This window comes from Buteo buteo, chromosome 16, assembly GCF_964188355.1.
Source record: "Buteo buteo chromosome 16, bButBut1.hap1.1, whole genome shotgun sequence".
In the NCBI taxonomy this organism is placed as follows: Eukaryota; Metazoa; Chordata; class Aves; order Accipitriformes; family Accipitridae; genus Buteo; species Buteo buteo.
Window position 1 is genome coordinate 30,122,584 of NC_134186.1, and position 15,626 is coordinate 30,138,209.

At 42.7% G+C, this 15,626-nt stretch overlaps 1 protein-coding gene across 3 annotated transcripts; it reads left to right on the forward strand.

Moving 5' to 3' along the window:
* Window positions 1–2,353: 2,353 nt before the first annotated feature.
* GATD1 (glutamine amidotransferase class 1 domain containing 1) lies at window positions 2,354–10,642 on the forward strand. 3 transcript variants are annotated; one of them, XM_075048485.1, is made up of 8 exons: window positions 2,354–2,467; window positions 3,272–3,348; window positions 3,734–3,839; window positions 4,430–4,537; window positions 5,158–5,252; window positions 6,456–6,549; window positions 7,356–7,467; window positions 7,922–10,642. In XM_075048485.1, exons 1-8 carry the CDS (start codon window positions 2,359–2,361, stop codon window positions 7,923–7,925), a joined length of 705 nt encoding a protein of 234 aa, XP_074904586.1. In that variant the 5' UTR covers window positions 2,354–2,358; the 3' UTR covers window positions 7,926–10,642. The 3 variants fall into 3 exon arrangements, with proteins under 3 accessions (XP_074904586.1, XP_074904584.1, XP_074904585.1); XM_075048483.1 differs by having other exon boundaries at window positions 7,996–10,642; XM_075048484.1 differs by having other exon boundaries at window positions 7,999–10,642.
* Window positions 10,643–15,626: the final 4,984 nt, after the last annotated feature.

Here is a 15,626-nt window from a genome sequence, read left to right on the forward strand (position 1 = left end):
CTTTTCCCTGCTCCCTTCTACTCCAGCCATCCTTTAGCCACAGAAACTGACACAGTGCCAAATCGGTGTTTTAAGTGAGAAACGCAGCAGTTTTGTTTTACCAGACCAGATTTGAAGAGGAAGCACTCAGCTGACTTAACGTAACAGTAATGTCCAGGTTCTATCAAAAAGAACAGTCTGCATGAAGTAGCAATTTATATTGTCCTTGTGATCTTGTCACAGCACTAGCTACTACTCACGTTTGTTAATCTCCCCAATTAAGCAGAGAGGGGCTGCAAAGTGTATCTAGTGCTTTCTGGAAGAGAATTCAACAGAAGACGATTTGCAAAACGGTGCTTTGGTAAAACTGAGGCATTGGCACCTACTGAGCAGTGGAAGATCAAGTATTAAGACATCGCTGTACAGTTTAATATCCCAGCAACTGGGGTGCTCTCATGCATTTCTTCTATGTCTTCACCTTAAATCATTGTCAAGTCCTCTAATGCTTTGTATTTTGGGCAGTCTAGGGAGGATGGGAAGAGCTGATGGAGCAGCATTTGAGACAGCAGTTTTCCTTCTGCTCTTGGATTTAGAAAAAAAGCAGTGGATTCACAAACAAGGAATAAGGACCATAAATGCGAGGCTCCGTGCCATAAAGGCTTAGGCTGCTGGACTGGCACCGAGTCCCCTGCACAGTAGCTAAACTGAATAGTGAAAGATATGCTTTGGGTTTGTTTGTTTTTTTAAAATCATTTTCTGGTAGCTAAGCTGGAGCAAAGAGAGAGAAACATCCAGGTAACTCCATGGTTAACCAGCCTACGGTTTCAGAACACACTTTTGGAGACAAAAGGAGACTGACGGACAGATGATTGAAGAGATGGACAAGCAGACAGCCTGATGGCATAAGCTACATTTCCTTTAGGAAACCAGGCTAGAAACTAGGTCCTTTCAAATAAATAAACAAAAATAATGGCAGAATTGTATTGTCTTCATTTTATATCCATCATTTTATAGTGGCATTGTCTTTTTGTAATACACTAGCAACCATCAGGAGATAAACCTATTAACACAGAGATGAAAAATGCAAAATCCAGAAACTGAACAAGGTTTACAAAAGTTACTTTTCTTCCGGTGAGCCACAGAACTGAAAGCAATGACACCTGCAATAAATGAACATTTTCCTTGAAGAATAATGGCTCATTAAAGATTAAGAGCATACACAAAGGAGGCAGTCTGGACCAGATATGAGGGATAGGAAGGGACAGTTTCAGGAAGGTTCGGATGACTTTATTCAGTTTGCAATGCCGATGCTTGTTCCAGCGGCTCCAGGAAATCACCCGTTCTTCACCCATGTTCTTCACACATCCTTTTTTTTCAGCAACCTACTCTGACAGATGCGTGTGCATCTCCTAACATCCCACATAATTAGTTGTGGCTTCTTCAGGGATGCAAAAGAGCAGAATGTACATCAGTCCCTCCACAACATCCCTGAGGTTATTCATCCTGAGGGTGAGAGGTATCAAGAGCAAAACCTGAGAAGTAACTTAAAACCAGCTTAAGCCAGTAGCAGGTTAAGCCAGTAACTTAAAACCAGCTTGGGTTTATCAAAGGAGTTTTGTTCCTCCTTATCTCATGTGTCAGAAATACATCGCTAGTACAATATATTATGACTCGTGGTGTCTTGAGATTCGTGGGGAGGCTTCTGGTGTTCGGTTGGCTGGGGATGGACTTTGTGTAGTTGGAGCAAGGAAGTCTGAAACCCAGCACTGCAGCTGGATGCAGCCTCTCAGCTGGGCATTGAAAATTAGCTGACATTTTGACATTAACGTCTGCTTTTTCATTTCTAATCCACAACATGGTGTCAACCACTTCTCGTTCTCTGAGGTGGGGCAGTCCCTATACAAAGTCTTCAGTGTTTCAGTCCTACTAGGCATCAGTATCAATTTGATGAGGGGGAAAAAAAAAAAATCAAAACCCAATATAAAACTCGATGAGGAAAACAGCCGCCCCGCTAGAGCAGAGCTTGAGGAGAGCTAAGGACACCACCACGCTTGACTATGAAGGGGAAATAAAGCACGGCGGCCGCCGCACGGTAGCAGGGCGGGAGGCAGGCGGGACGTGCCACCAGGTGATCCGCATCATCCGCCGTGGTGATTCCCCCCCTCCCGAGGGGCTAAAAAGCCCCGCGACCCCACGGCCCCCTCATCACCGCCCCGCCGCCATCCCGCCTTCCCGCCGCCATCCCGCCTTCCCGCCGCTTCCCCTCAGCGCTTCCCTCTCCTCAGGCGCCGCCGCGCGCTTCGCCCAACGGCCGGCGCGCGCGCCCGCGCCCCGTCGTCTCCCCGCTCTCCCCGCACTGCGCATGCGCCGCGCGGCCGCATGAGGAGACGGCCCCCCCCTCCGCCGCCGGGCTCCGCCGCGCCCCGCGCCATGTCGGACCGGCTCGGCAAGCCCACCTGCCTTATCGTCGCCAGCGCCGCTGCCGCGGGTGAGACGCTATCGGTGGGCGCCCCACCGAGCCCCGCTTCTCCCTTCAGCGCACCGGTCTCGCCCGGCCGTGTGGGCTTCTCCGGCCTGCGGGCCCCCGGCGGCCGCCTCCCCCCCGCCATCCCCTCCGTTCCGCGGGGTGCGACGGCCGCGCTGTGTGGCCGTTCCCCTGCCCGCGGGGCCCCTCTGCCCGCTCCTCGGTGGTGTGCCCCGCGTTTTGCACGGGTTTTTGGGGTTTTTTTTTGCACGCGTGTGCCCGTGCCGCGTGTTTGCGGGCGTGGATCTCGGCTGTGCGTGACGAGTCGCCGCGGCTGAGGCGTGCGGGCAGGCGGGTGTTCGCCCACGCTGCTCCTGCACCTGCGTGGCGCCCAGATGCGCTGGCTTCCCACAGCTGCTCCTCGGCGACACCTGCTTCGGAGCACGCATGCTGCTGAGTACTCAGCTGTGCTGCTGGACGCCTGCTGGCTTTGCCCCTCTGCGCCCGCCTGCTTCGGAGCACGCACGCTGCTGAGCTGCGCTTGGGTGTATACCTGGAGGAAGCCAAATTCCCTTCCCTTCTGCCCTCCCCGTAACCTTCCCAACCCGGACAAGCAGAATACCTTCATCACGTATTTCTCGATACGTAGCTCCCCTATAATGAAGGCTGTGCGTTTCTTACGTCTTAAAATAACCTTCTGAAATTATTGGGAGCTTTTAAGATGAGCAAAAAGCCAAGCTCGTGTGCTTTTCTAGATAAAATGAGCTAGTGTGGCTGGGATTAAAATATAACGGTTGTTTGCTGAAGTTGTTGGACTCTGTTTTTCAGGTGTGTCAGCCCAGTCCTTCCTTCACTGCTTTACACTGACTAGCTCTGCTTTTAATCTGCAAGTTGCGACTCCTGGGGTAAGTAAGAAAGGGCAGTTACTGTGATTTCAGTCTGAAACCAATTAACATCTCAATTGATGAGAGAGAATTGTCCTAAATATTTTTGAGAAGTGTTTTGTTGTTCTTTACAGATTAAGGAACTTTTTTTTTTTAAATTCTGTTTTCTTAATCTTGAAGTGAATGCATGCTTCCTATAGTATGGTTCTGAAATTCTCTGACCAGTATCTGCTACCCATGAAGAGTGGAGGGAAAACTATTAGAACTACTTCAGTGGGAAGAATGGAAGACTTCAGGTTTTTGAGAGCTGAAGTATCTCAAAATCCCACATGATTATGATTCAAGAAATGTAGTGGATGTTTGTGTAGTGATACTAACCACAGTCTTTGAACCATGTTTCCCCTAGGGGAAGTCAATTGATTTTGTGGATGTGAATGAGAGCAACATGCGCTGGATACAGGATTTTCGTATGAAATCGTATGCAAACCCTGCCAAGTTGGAGTCGATTGATGGTAAGGGTTTTACTGTTGGCCAGTGTGTCATCTCCATTTATCAGGAAAACAGATGCTTCTTAGAGTTAGGTCTTTAGGGAAGAATGACACAAAAAAGGCATAAAACTTGTGTTTTAAGAGGAAGCCCTGGCAACTACAGTTGCTTGCTTGGTTTTTTACTTAAGAGGAAGTCATGGCAACTACAGTTGTTATTTTCTTATTTATCTTGGGTTGGTAATTCTCTTTTATTATGTAGATATACACACAATATATATGTTCTCTCTTGTGTGTGTGTGTATATATACACACTATATATATTGGTTTTTTTAAAATAAATATTTTGCTAAAGTAGAAGCTAGCAGATGTAGTGGTTTTAAGCTTTGCCTGGGTAAGAAGGTCTCACTAAAAAATGTATGTTCTTTGTCCTAAAAAGGGCTTTTCCTCTACTCCACATAGATCTGTTAATTTCTTTAGTTCATTCAGTTTATACAGTTTTTGACTGACTTATGTGGTATTAATTTTGTGAAATCTGAAATGGATTTATTATGTATGGTCAAGCTTTTTTGTTTGTTGCTCGTATTACAATTAGTTTATCTTTTTCTCCTTACTAGGCGCTAGATACCATGCGTTGCTGATTCCAAATTGTCCTGGGGCTATGACTGACCTTGCAAACAGTGGGTACCTGGCTAAGATATTGCAGCACTTCAGCACTGAGAACAGTAGGTGAACATCATTAGATATTTTGTTAAATAAAATAGTACTACTGTACTGGTCATGTAAGACTGTTACCTTCCAATGACTTAAAAATGTTTACATAGTTGAAGAGCATTCAGTACTGGAAAGAGCTGTTTTAGAGAAATGTATCTTCTCTTAAAAAGTAACCTCTTTATGTAAATGTATATAAAAATATGGAAGTAGCTTTTCAATGCTTTTGTCAGAAGAGGGTTCTCTGCCTTACAGTGGTACAGAAATTGTTCTCTCCAAGTCAGTAGGATTCAAGGTTCAGAGCCAAATGTGGAATGTACCAGGATCATTATTAAGGCTGTAGTTAATCAAGACTTGTGTGTGTGCTTCTCATTTACCATTCCAGTATGTGTTTTTGACTGGTGCTGTCTCTGGACTTGGAGTTAACAGCTAGTAACTCTTTGCAAGACTGGGGCAATTCTTGCTGTAGTGTGCAGGAAAAACCTTACAGCCTAAGAGAGTATAAACAGTGCAGTATAATTTTATTGCAGGAAGGCAACATGCTTTAACATGAAGAATCTCATGAATGCTCATCTGTGTTTTGGCTGTTTGAAGATTCTCTCAACTTCTCAAATATGCTTTGGTTTTTCTCTAGAGCCTATCTGTGCGATTGGACATGGAGTTGCAGCTTTGTGTTGTGCCACCAATGAGGATAAATCCTGGGTATTTCAGGGATACAGCCTGACAGGGGTAGGTTGAGCTTTCACCGGACTTTTGCTGTTTGGGGGATTTTTTTGGTGTGTGGGGGCCTGTGATTTCAGGTGCTGGCATTTCTGGCCTTATCCTAGAAATTCCTACAAATATAAGTCATCAGCTTGGTACCCTTGGTTTATGTGCAAGATGTGGAGAGTTGTCATTGGCAAGGGGGCCCCGACACTGAGTGCATGAAGGGATTGTCTCACTTAGCTGTCATGTGGAGGCTGTTTTCCTTCTGATTGTTCAGTACACTTTAAACTGAACCAATAAAATGCTGGAAATGACTGCTGCAGCTCTTCAGATTCATAGTTGAGGGCTTTTAAGAATTACTTTTTTTGGTTTCATGAATGCTTGGGGGTAAGTTATATTTCTCCAGGTGCCCTTTCATTTTAAAAGGTAGAGGAAGTTTTAGGAAAAAAGACTATTTGAACAAACTGGCTTGTAATTCAAAAAGTAGCCAGATACTGTTGATGCTTTATTTAATGTACAGCTATATCTCTAACCTCACAGACCATTTATATGGCAGTTGTACCTGTGTGCCAAGATGATGCAAACCTCTATAGTACAACTTCCAGGGTTGAAAATTTACATACGCGGTTAAGAAATTAAGTTTATGGGACTCACAAAAGCTATCAATGTCAAGATGTGCTTGTATTTGGTGTTACAATCCATGATAAAATATTTTAAATAAGGCATGGTGTGGCCTAGTTATAGTTGCTATGGAAACCATAAAATTCAGTTTCCTCCTGTGCATATAAAAACTGAACTAAGTACTCTTAATTTTTCTCTTCTTCATTTAAGCTGTTTCCCATATTCATTCCAAAGCAGAGTACTGTTATTTGGACTCTGCAAGCGGCACAGCACTTGTGTCCAAATGTTTGTGTCCAACAGCCAAACAGGTCTGCGCTTTCATGAAGCTAATAGCATGCACGCTGTTCAGTGTCCAGTTGATGTGCAGAAATTGCTTGGTGTCATTCTTTCTTTGTCTCACTTAAGAATTTTCAGTTTGCTCCCTACAGAAAATCCATAGAAGCTGCTTGGGGTCATTTGGTTTTATGCTTCATTTCTGTTTCATTTCCTGTTGGGAGAATCATAGGGGGAACAGAAAAACAAATTGCAGGGGGAAGTACGTGTTGGTGTTGCTTGCCTTTTTTTATAAGAAGCAAGACAGACTTATTTCCTTTTGATCTTTTTCAGCCCTCTGTGTATGAACTAGTAAGGCAGCCTAATTTTGCCAGTTTGTCCATTATTGTGGAAGATTTCGTGAAAGATTCTGGAGCTACGTTTAGTGGTATGTCACTCTCTTGTTGTCCAGGACTTCATGTTTTGTGGCTGTGTTTTGAAAATGAATATTTGTGTTTCAAATGAGCTGCCGCCACCACCTTCTGCATAGTGGCTTCAGTACTGACAGTTTAAAAGCTGGTGTCTCAGTGGTACCTGTTATGTTAACATATGCTTGGTTGCAATGGTACTGACAAATTAAGCAAGAGGAAAAGCATGTGGTGTTTGAAGGCACTTAGCCTGTGTTTAGACAGTCACTGGCTGGGAGAGGGAGAAGAAAATAGGAGTTGTTCATTACTGACAAAATAATGGTTCTGTCTGGCATGAGGTAACTTAAAAATACTAGTTGGAGTACTGAACAATTGCTGGTAGATAATAACACATTGGGGTGTTATAATTGGCCAGAAAATAAGTATCTTCCTGCAGGCTCTTTGTAGCATCCTGATTACAGCTTTGATGTCTTACATAAGAAGAGTTCATATTGTATTGCAGGGTAATTACAACTTTAAAATACATACTTGGAGGTTTTTATTACCAAAATCTCTTGATATATGCACTTTACCCATCTGGTGTTAATTGAATCAAGGAACCAGTCCTGCTGTCCTTCCAGAGAAAGACTGTCTAGTGAAATTGTTTCAGAATTAGGGACTTGAGATTGTCCCTATCTGTTGGGATTATAGATTAGCATGTCAGTCACCCAGCAAATCTATTTGGTCAACATGGTTATCTTTTGTGTTAGTTCTATCAGAGACGTGATATTGACACTGAAGTAGTGTCCACTAACACAATGCTTGTTGCTTTTTCTCCTGTATTTAGCCAGCAGTCCAGATGCTGTACATGTTGTGCTGGACAGGCACCTGGTGACAGGACAGAATGAGAATTCCACTCTTCCTGCGGTCCAGAATCTTCTTATTCTTTGCAATGTCAGGTGAGGCAATATGGGAAATAAGAACTAGGAGCAGACAGTGGTGGGCATCTTTTAGTTTCAGGAATATTGTCCCCCAAAAGAATTTTTTTGCCTAGGTTAACTGCTGAAGTGCATGTTGTCTTTGTTTGACCTAGTTATTCAGTTGGTTATCTTTTTAGTAAAAAGCATTTGTGATTATTAAAAAAAAGTAAAATGGGTTGGGAAATGCACATCTATCTATCGGGACTGGTAAAGTAAAATGCAGAATAGGTCTAACAACATTTCTGTTAAGAGAACCATCTCTTGTGTGTTGTTTTTTGTGCTTTGGCAAGTTAGCATTTAGTCAGCTATGTTTTAGGATTCTGGGGATGAATAGATTTAATTTCTTTGGTAATGTCTTGGCTGTTTGACTGTCTTTCATCTTGTCAGATAGAAGAACACATATAAATAACCATAAAAATCTTCTTTTGTTCAGGTGAATGTGTGTTAGAAGTCCTTTCCTGGCCGTGGACTAACAGGTCGTGTCATGTTTGGATGTGTTTCATTCAGCAGGAAATGAAGGAGCAGGTCTCTTTGCAAATAGGATGGATGAAGAGCCAGCAGGCTAAGGATTTTCTTGTCTGTTAACTGGATAAAACATCCCTCTTAATTTCTGTCCTGGACTATGAAGTGACTGTGACAGTGAAGTGGCAATGTCAGGTTTTGCATACATAGAATGCATGAAGGTTGTGAATAAGAAAACTTTGAAGTGCATCACACTTCAGAAGCAATTATGAAACCACCTTGCATTTTTGTTGCTACATCTTTTTTCACTGCTTCTTTCTAGACCCTTAATTTACAGATGTGTCTCTTGTTCAAAAAAAGTTGGTGCTGTGAATACAAATCGCTGAAGCTGAAGACCCTGCTCTAGGCTGACATTATACTGATTGTTAACAACTCTGCCCCAAAGAGTACTTGGAATTCTGTGAACCATCTGGTGTTTGTGTTTCAAATATGAAAATCTACACCTAGAGCTTCAATGAAATGCAGTTTCAGATGCATTCTCACTCTTTTTTTTTGGTAGGTCACAAAGTTACTGTCTGAACTCTGAATGTGTCTGGGACACTTGGATATACTTGGAATAGTATGGAAAATGTTTAGCTAAACTCTGAATAAAGCAGAACCAGTTGTTTGAAGGCAGCTCACTGTGGTGATACTGTTGGCATAATGTGCCCTTGTTTTCTTCCTTGCCTGTTCATGTTATTGGGCTTCTGTTTAAAAAGTTTGCTCAGCTGTTTTTAAATGGTCTTCTAACTGGTTATCTGTTCTCCTTTGTGGTGCTTATGTTATGACTTTTGTTCTCTTTGAAATATTTGACATATTTCTCTCTGACAAGTACATTGTGGTTGTCTCTTACTGCAATTTTATGGACAAAGGAAGAAAAAAATGTAGGCAGCTAGTGTGGATCACATCTTTTGAGGAACCTACTGTAAGATGAAATCTGGCCTTCTCTTTCCTTTTGAGCAGCAGATGTGGCTGAAGTTGAACATGGAAAGGAGTAATCAGACTGAGAATATTTTTCAATGTTGCAAGCTCAAAGATACTAAATCTATGGGAAAGTAGACAGATTAACATTTTTCCTTCACTCTTGGAACTGAGGGCAACATTTCTGCAGTGCTCTGTGAGGGGAAGGACCTTTGTGGTTGGCTGTTTTTTCTTAACAGGATAATACATATTGGTTATAACCAGTCATCAAGCAGGGTAATTTTATGCCTTTTCTGTAGAAATTAAATTTTTTAGTTCTGTCTCAAGAATTTGGTGTGATTTTAAAAGATAATCTGCTATGAGATTTGTTGAGTCGTCTTCTGTTATTTTGGAGCCCAGCTTACAGATTTTTTGGCTTCGATAGAAATTAAAATTGGCATTTGAAATTAAAATTGGGCTTTGATAGAAATTAAACTACCAAATAGCTTTGATAGCTTAAATCCTCATTCCTGACAAGTCTTAGGGACTTGTTGACCTCTGTCACCATCATGGCATACTTTCTGTCTGGATTTCTGGTGGGCTGTCCACTGAAATGATGTGGAAAGTTTCTGTATTTGTACTGCAGTAGTATTTGGAGTTGGGATCATTTTGTCTTGAACACTGTACCTACAGCAAGGGGACACTCTGCCACCAAAAACTTTTATTTAAATAGAGGAGGTGAAGCTTCATGCCCTAGACTCCAGTGATTGCCTGAGCAAGGAACTTAGTGATAAAACAACCCTCTCATGTGGATGGTGGGCTAGCATTGTGTCATCTTTAGAAATTATGCTGACAAATTGTGAGCAATTAGTGATGATAGCTCTTCTAAGTTCTCATATAGTATGATCAATTTTAGCTAAGGATTGGAAAAAAATGATTCTAAAACTGTAGGAAAAGGAGGTAAAATTAAAGTAGAAAACATGTGAAGCTGTTTAATGTCATGCCAGATACATTCAGAGTTTTATTGTGTTTATTTTGGAGGAGGTGTCATGTCAGTGGATTAAAATGTGAAGGCTGTATCCATAATATTTGCTTGTTATCATTTGACTACTTTTCTTTACCATATGCATACAGAATTAATTGCACTCTTAGGAATGATAAATAGAGTTGATGGCCTTTCATAAGTTTTCATTTAGTTCTTCATTTTGGAAGATCTTTCAATGCAGCAGTAAGTCTCTTGACTCCACAAAAATTTTCAACAATGCATCAGGCTATTTCTGTAACTCTTATTTATTTTGAAACTAAAAGTAGCAGGGTTGAAGTACAGGCTTTGAAGGCAACAGCATGTCTGTAGCTTGGGTTATTGTAGCATACTTCCCTGCTTTAGTTCCATGTTAATTTTGTTCTACAAATGTAACACTTGATATTTTGTTATTTTCTACCTTTTGCTTAAAAGGTATTTAGATCAACTAAAACCATGAAGTGACGTTACAGAAAGGGTAATGACTTTTGGATAAGTTCTGAATTTTAAACTTCCTGTGTGAAGAATTTGAATACCTCATTTTGTATCTTCTGTACCTTGTGTGCTGTGCTTCCTTCCTGGTCAAATGGAGAAGCAGGCCAGTGAAATATCACAACCCAGGCAGCTGAGCAGCAGTATTTATCCTGAGTTTGTCTTCTAGCACTTGACTAAAACTTCATGCCTTAAATTGGCATGTATTCTCCTTTCCCTAGTTGTAAGAATAAAGTGTGCTCAAACTGCTCAGTGTCCCAATTTTAAATGCTTTTCTTACCCAATTATGCATAGCAAGGCTGTGACAAATAACAGCATCTGGGTTTTGGGAGGGGGGGGGCATTAGCATAGATGAGATGCTGCTGCTTACTGCCTTGTGCCTGTTGACCTTTATCAATGTCTTAGCTTGTGGTGTAGTTAGTGTTGTCTCTGCTTCACCACCATGTGCTAATCTTTAGCTTAAAATTAATTCAAATGTAAAGATATGTGTTCATGATCCATTCAGTGATTTGGCTTAGAAATCATGTGTAACTGACTTGAACTAGTGAGAAATCAGCTAGAGGCAGTATCAGGAGTCCTCCAAATGTGCCAGCTCTTGACATACTCATTTAGCAGGTGTTCTGCAGTGTGGTGGTTTTCCCCTCTACCTGGTTTGAGTGTTGCAGTTGGAACACTGCAGGGAGGATGAGCTTTTGGCAATGTTTGCAAATGTTTGGTGTTACACTGTGTTTGTGATCAGCTGTTTATAGAGGATTCTGGCATTTAAACCACATGATGGGCCCTTTTGTCCCAAAGCCAGAAACTGCTTCTCAAACAGATTGAAAGCTTCAAATTCCTGAGATTTTCAACCCACACAAATCCTGATTGTTTCAGTGTTGTGCTCTGGAGCGCTTGGTGCTTTGGTCCTAGGGATGTTAACAGCCAGGCTTATTTCCTTAGAAATCTCTCTGTTCCTGGTAACACCCAGCTGCTGTTTTTTTTTATTTAGGGAACCACATATGTGAAGAGTGTATATCTTGTTTGGGCTTAATGCATGGGAGCGTATTTTATGTTTTCCTCTGATGTTCTTATGGGCAGACATTGATGCTTCTACCAGATACTTCAGAGTGCCTCTGCAATACATGGAGCAGAAACATTTGTTGGATGAATCCAAAGGGACAAGGGGCTTTCTCAGATGATTTAACCCTAGGATAATCTTTACAGCAGCTGGCTTGCAGCTGTAAAGAAACATTCCTGTATTGCACCTCCACAAAAGATTTCTTCACCAACAAGAAGACAACACATCACTGTGCATGCCAGCATCACACTCACCACTAAAGCTGTGTATTGGTCCCTGCAGGGAATAAAGGAAAGTTAGAGAACACCTTTAAGGTAATAGGAGCCTTTACTGGCAGTTTTACATGTAAGTTGTGATGAGGGATGCTCAAAACAGTTGAACACAAAATATTTGCAAACTCATTTGCAGCAGTTGGAGTGAGCCCCGAGCCCTGCTTGTGGGCGTGATCTCCTTTATGGAAAGGTTGTCTTTCTAGTTTGACTAACCTAATGTTTACAGGGCACAAGAGATTAATGAGTGACACAAAAGCTGATGAGGAATGGCCAAATGCCCAACAGCCTGGGCTTTGATCACGAGTCCTCTGTGCTACCATACCTCTCCTATAGCTTGATACTGTAGCTGCAGTCAGTGGAGGTAGCTTAGATCCTCTGAAGCTGGAGAAGGTGTCAGAGACAACTTGGGCAGATTCAGCTTTTCTGATGAGAGGAAGTGTCTCTTCAGAACACTTAACAAAGCATTTGCTTGTTTTAAGGGATCCCTTACAGGATGTTTGAACTCAGTCCTTGTTGTCATCTGCAGCTAATAGTTTTTAGTCATACTAGCATTCCGTTAGTGTATTAAAATGTTTAAATAAGATTCTTTTCCTGGAGCTTCCACAGTATAATCTTTTAAAAAAATTTAAAAAATTGAACCTTCTGCTTTATTTGTCTTAGGTCCTGTGTGATAAGCTCTGCCATTTGATTCTGGGTATCAAAGTGCTTTTCTGTTTAAACTGACTTCTGTTCCATTGCTGATGGAACAGCCCTGTTGGCTTTGTATAGGGTTGTCCACTTTCCTTAGTGTGGACTACTGTCAGCTTTGAGTTCCCTTGTAGGCAGTTGCTGCCACAGCAGTGACAATTAACTGAGAATCATTGGGCTTTGCTTGTGTGCTTGCCCTAAACAACAGCAGTGAGCCAAATGGGGTAATGTAGTAGGACTGAGTCCCACAACTCTAAGAAATTACCTGGCTGCTGTACCTGTCACATCACTGTCCCAAAAGGCTACATGCAGTGTCTTGTGTCCTCTGTAGTGCTAGAGTGTTTAACACTAGGAAGAGATAAAAGGAACCTTTTATCAAATGCAGACTTCTAGGTCTTTAGGGCATTTCATTTCAGCTTGAGGGTCAGTGTTCTCCCTCAGTTCCCCTGTCTGGGATCTCCATGTTGTCCCCTAGGATGCCGAAGACTGTCAAAAGCTGACCTGTCATCCTGCTGGGACTAGGCAGCTGGGAACACTGGGGCACTAATTTCTCCTCTGTAATGCCAATGCATCAAAACAAGTACCAGAATAAATGGAAAGGACTCTGATCCTGATTTGCTTTAAAATTTCAAATGGTACATATCAGATGCTGTCTGGCTTGTTTAATGTAGTCTGTAATAGCCTATGATGGCTGTATTTGATAGTCCTTATAAATTAATCTCTAAGGACTAATTTTAAAGTGAAATTCTGCATTGGGAGGCTGAAAATAAATTAATGTACTTACTATGTCAGTGTTGTGGACCCTAGTGGCTGTTCTCCCAACAGCTCTGTTCTCTTGTACCTCTCCCCTCACACCCTCGTTTCAGGAATACAGAAGGTACTGAGAGCAACTGTTGGGAGCAGCAGCATGTCTCCCTTAGCACATTGCATCACAGAATGCAAGAGGGAGCTGAAAGAGGAAGGAAAAGCTTTTCTAACCTCCCTGCCCCAAGCTTTGCCTGTTTGCATAGAGCTGGATGTTGAAATTAGAGAGCTGCCACCACAAGGGAAGGGTGATAACTTTGTATTTGTGCTCATCAGTTAGTTGCTGCTCTGTGACTCTTGGAAAGGCAGAGGTGCTGTGGGATGTTGCAGCCTCCCCACGAGGTGGTGGTACTGCTCTATACAGACCTTTGCATTCCTCCTCAGCCACCAGCAAACTCCATCCCCAAACACCAAGTGTGAAGATGTTGCTTTCCTCTTGTGAGATTGGATAAACAGATATATAGGCTGAAGGTTTATGTGGTTGTTGGGGTTTTGCTCCATTTCATAATGAATGTGGACTTTGTGACTTAGCCACGTACATCAGTCACCTCACAACATATAGACTGTGCTTAAGAGAAAAAGCCCCAGTGCTGAAGTGGGAAACTGCAGCCGCTTCCAGAGCAGGTAAGCGATCTGTGACAGTGAACATTTTAAGCATAACTTGTGCATCTCCTGCCCCCTCAGCTCTTGAGGGGACCATGTGTCTGTAGGTATGCAGACTGTTACTGAGGCACCCTTTCGGGCCTCCTCTTCCCCTTTCACTGCAGTATTTTATTGTCTCTTGAGCTACTTCTGGATTTGACCTTTGTTAGTAGCAGCTAAAGCCTAGGACAGATGCAGAGAAATGATTGTACATCAGATGCAGATGCATAGCTGAGCTGTTTCAAGAAACTGGCATGTAGGTCTCCATGTTCTTCTGCAGAAAAGATGTGTTGGTGCCCCAGGGCTACCTGACAGCACTGCATTGCCTTGGAATGTTTGTTGTTTTTTTTCTTTAATGCCAAATAGGTATAAATCTCAGGAGAATGACTCAGCTAAAGGAATCAACAAAAAGATTCCTGTTGACACTGGTGGGCTGGTAAATGCAAAGTTCAGACAGATGGTCCTTCTGTGTTGCATCAAGAATGAAGCTGGTCTGAGGACTGCTGGGGTCAGTGCTAACTCAGGTAGCTTGGCTTCATGCAGCTTCTCTGCAGTATAATCATGCCTGAACCCTTCCACCTGTAAGAATGCAGTAGTGGCCTAAAATGCCTCCTAATTCCTTTGCTAAGAAGTCAGGCATTAGGACATGCTTGCCTTGGTGTAAGACAAGCCATGGCAGGCTGAGAATCATCCAGCTATCCAGGTGAAGTTATAGCCTGTAGAGAGGCTTATCACCTGTCAGTGAATGTGAGTAAGAAAGATCCATTTTTCAGGGAGACCAGCAACAACTGCAGCAGGTCTCTCTATACAGCAGTTTTGTATTTGTCACTTCTACAGCCCCAGATCTTCCTCTTCAGAATATGAGAAATACTTGGGCTCTTCATCACTGACATTGTGTTTAATGTGCACAGTTTGCTAGATTAAGTAGGCTTGTTGTTGTGGGGAAATATTTTTGTCTGGCTGAGGATCCCCATCCTACCCTGTCATTTGTTCTGATTATGGTAATAGCAGTTTTTGGAAAACCTGTTGAAGTGCCTGCTCATGAGTTGTTACCTTTCAGAAGTCATCTCTGGTTGCTCTGGCTTGCCATGGGTCTCACTGGTCTATCATCTCTGCAGCTCTCACAATAGTGCTGTGCAGCTTTATTAAAGCTATCCCAGGGAATTGTAATTCTGGACTGGCTGCAAGTCTCATTCTCTTTCCTGAGGAAGTCATGACTTCATACTTCTGTAACTGTTAACAGTTGGAACCAAACTTTTGCCTGTTTTGAAAATTGTTGTCTGCTGAGAAGCTACACCTCCCCTCATCTCATTCTGGAGTAGAATACAGATGTTGAGAAAGCTAGAGCCAAAGCAGAGAGCCTACAGACTTGTAATTGGTGCCTCTGCTGTACTTGAAGTTGTTTCCTTTTCAGCAGGGTACAAATACTCTGTTAACAGTTTGTAATGAGTATAGTGATCTAAATCGCAGTGGTAGGTCAGATGGCTGTGTGGCACACTGTAGGGAGGTGGGGGCAGGGTAAAGCTTTTAATGCTAGCTTGACCTTTGAAGGAAGGGAGAAAGGTCACCTCCCTCTGGACAGCTTGCTTTCTACTGTTGCCTGCTTCTCACTGTTACCTGCACCTGTAGAGCGGAGGGGTCTAGATCAGTCCCCTGAGGCGGCTTCATCTCCCTCTGGTGGACTGGCACTATTCCCAACTCTGTGTGGGGCAGGTCCAGGGCAAGGCTGGGAGGATGCAACACCACATAGATGTCTGATACG

What these genes read in the sequence shown, in the direction of transcription:
- GATD1 (XM_075048483.1), top strand. Translation starts at nt 2,359, where the DNA reads ATGAGGAGACGGCCCCCCCCTCCGCCGCCGGGCTCCGCCGCGCCCCGC. An exon ending in AGGGATACAGCCTGACAGGG is followed by an intron (nt 5,253 to 6,455) that starts GTAGGTTGAGCT and finishes GATCTTTTTCAG; the next exon opens with CCCTCTGTGTATGAACTAGT. An exon ending in TTCTGGAGCTACGTTTAGTG is followed by an intron (nt 6,550 to 7,355) that starts GTATGTCACTCT and finishes TCCTGTATTTAG; the next exon opens with CCAGCAGTCCAGATGCTGTA.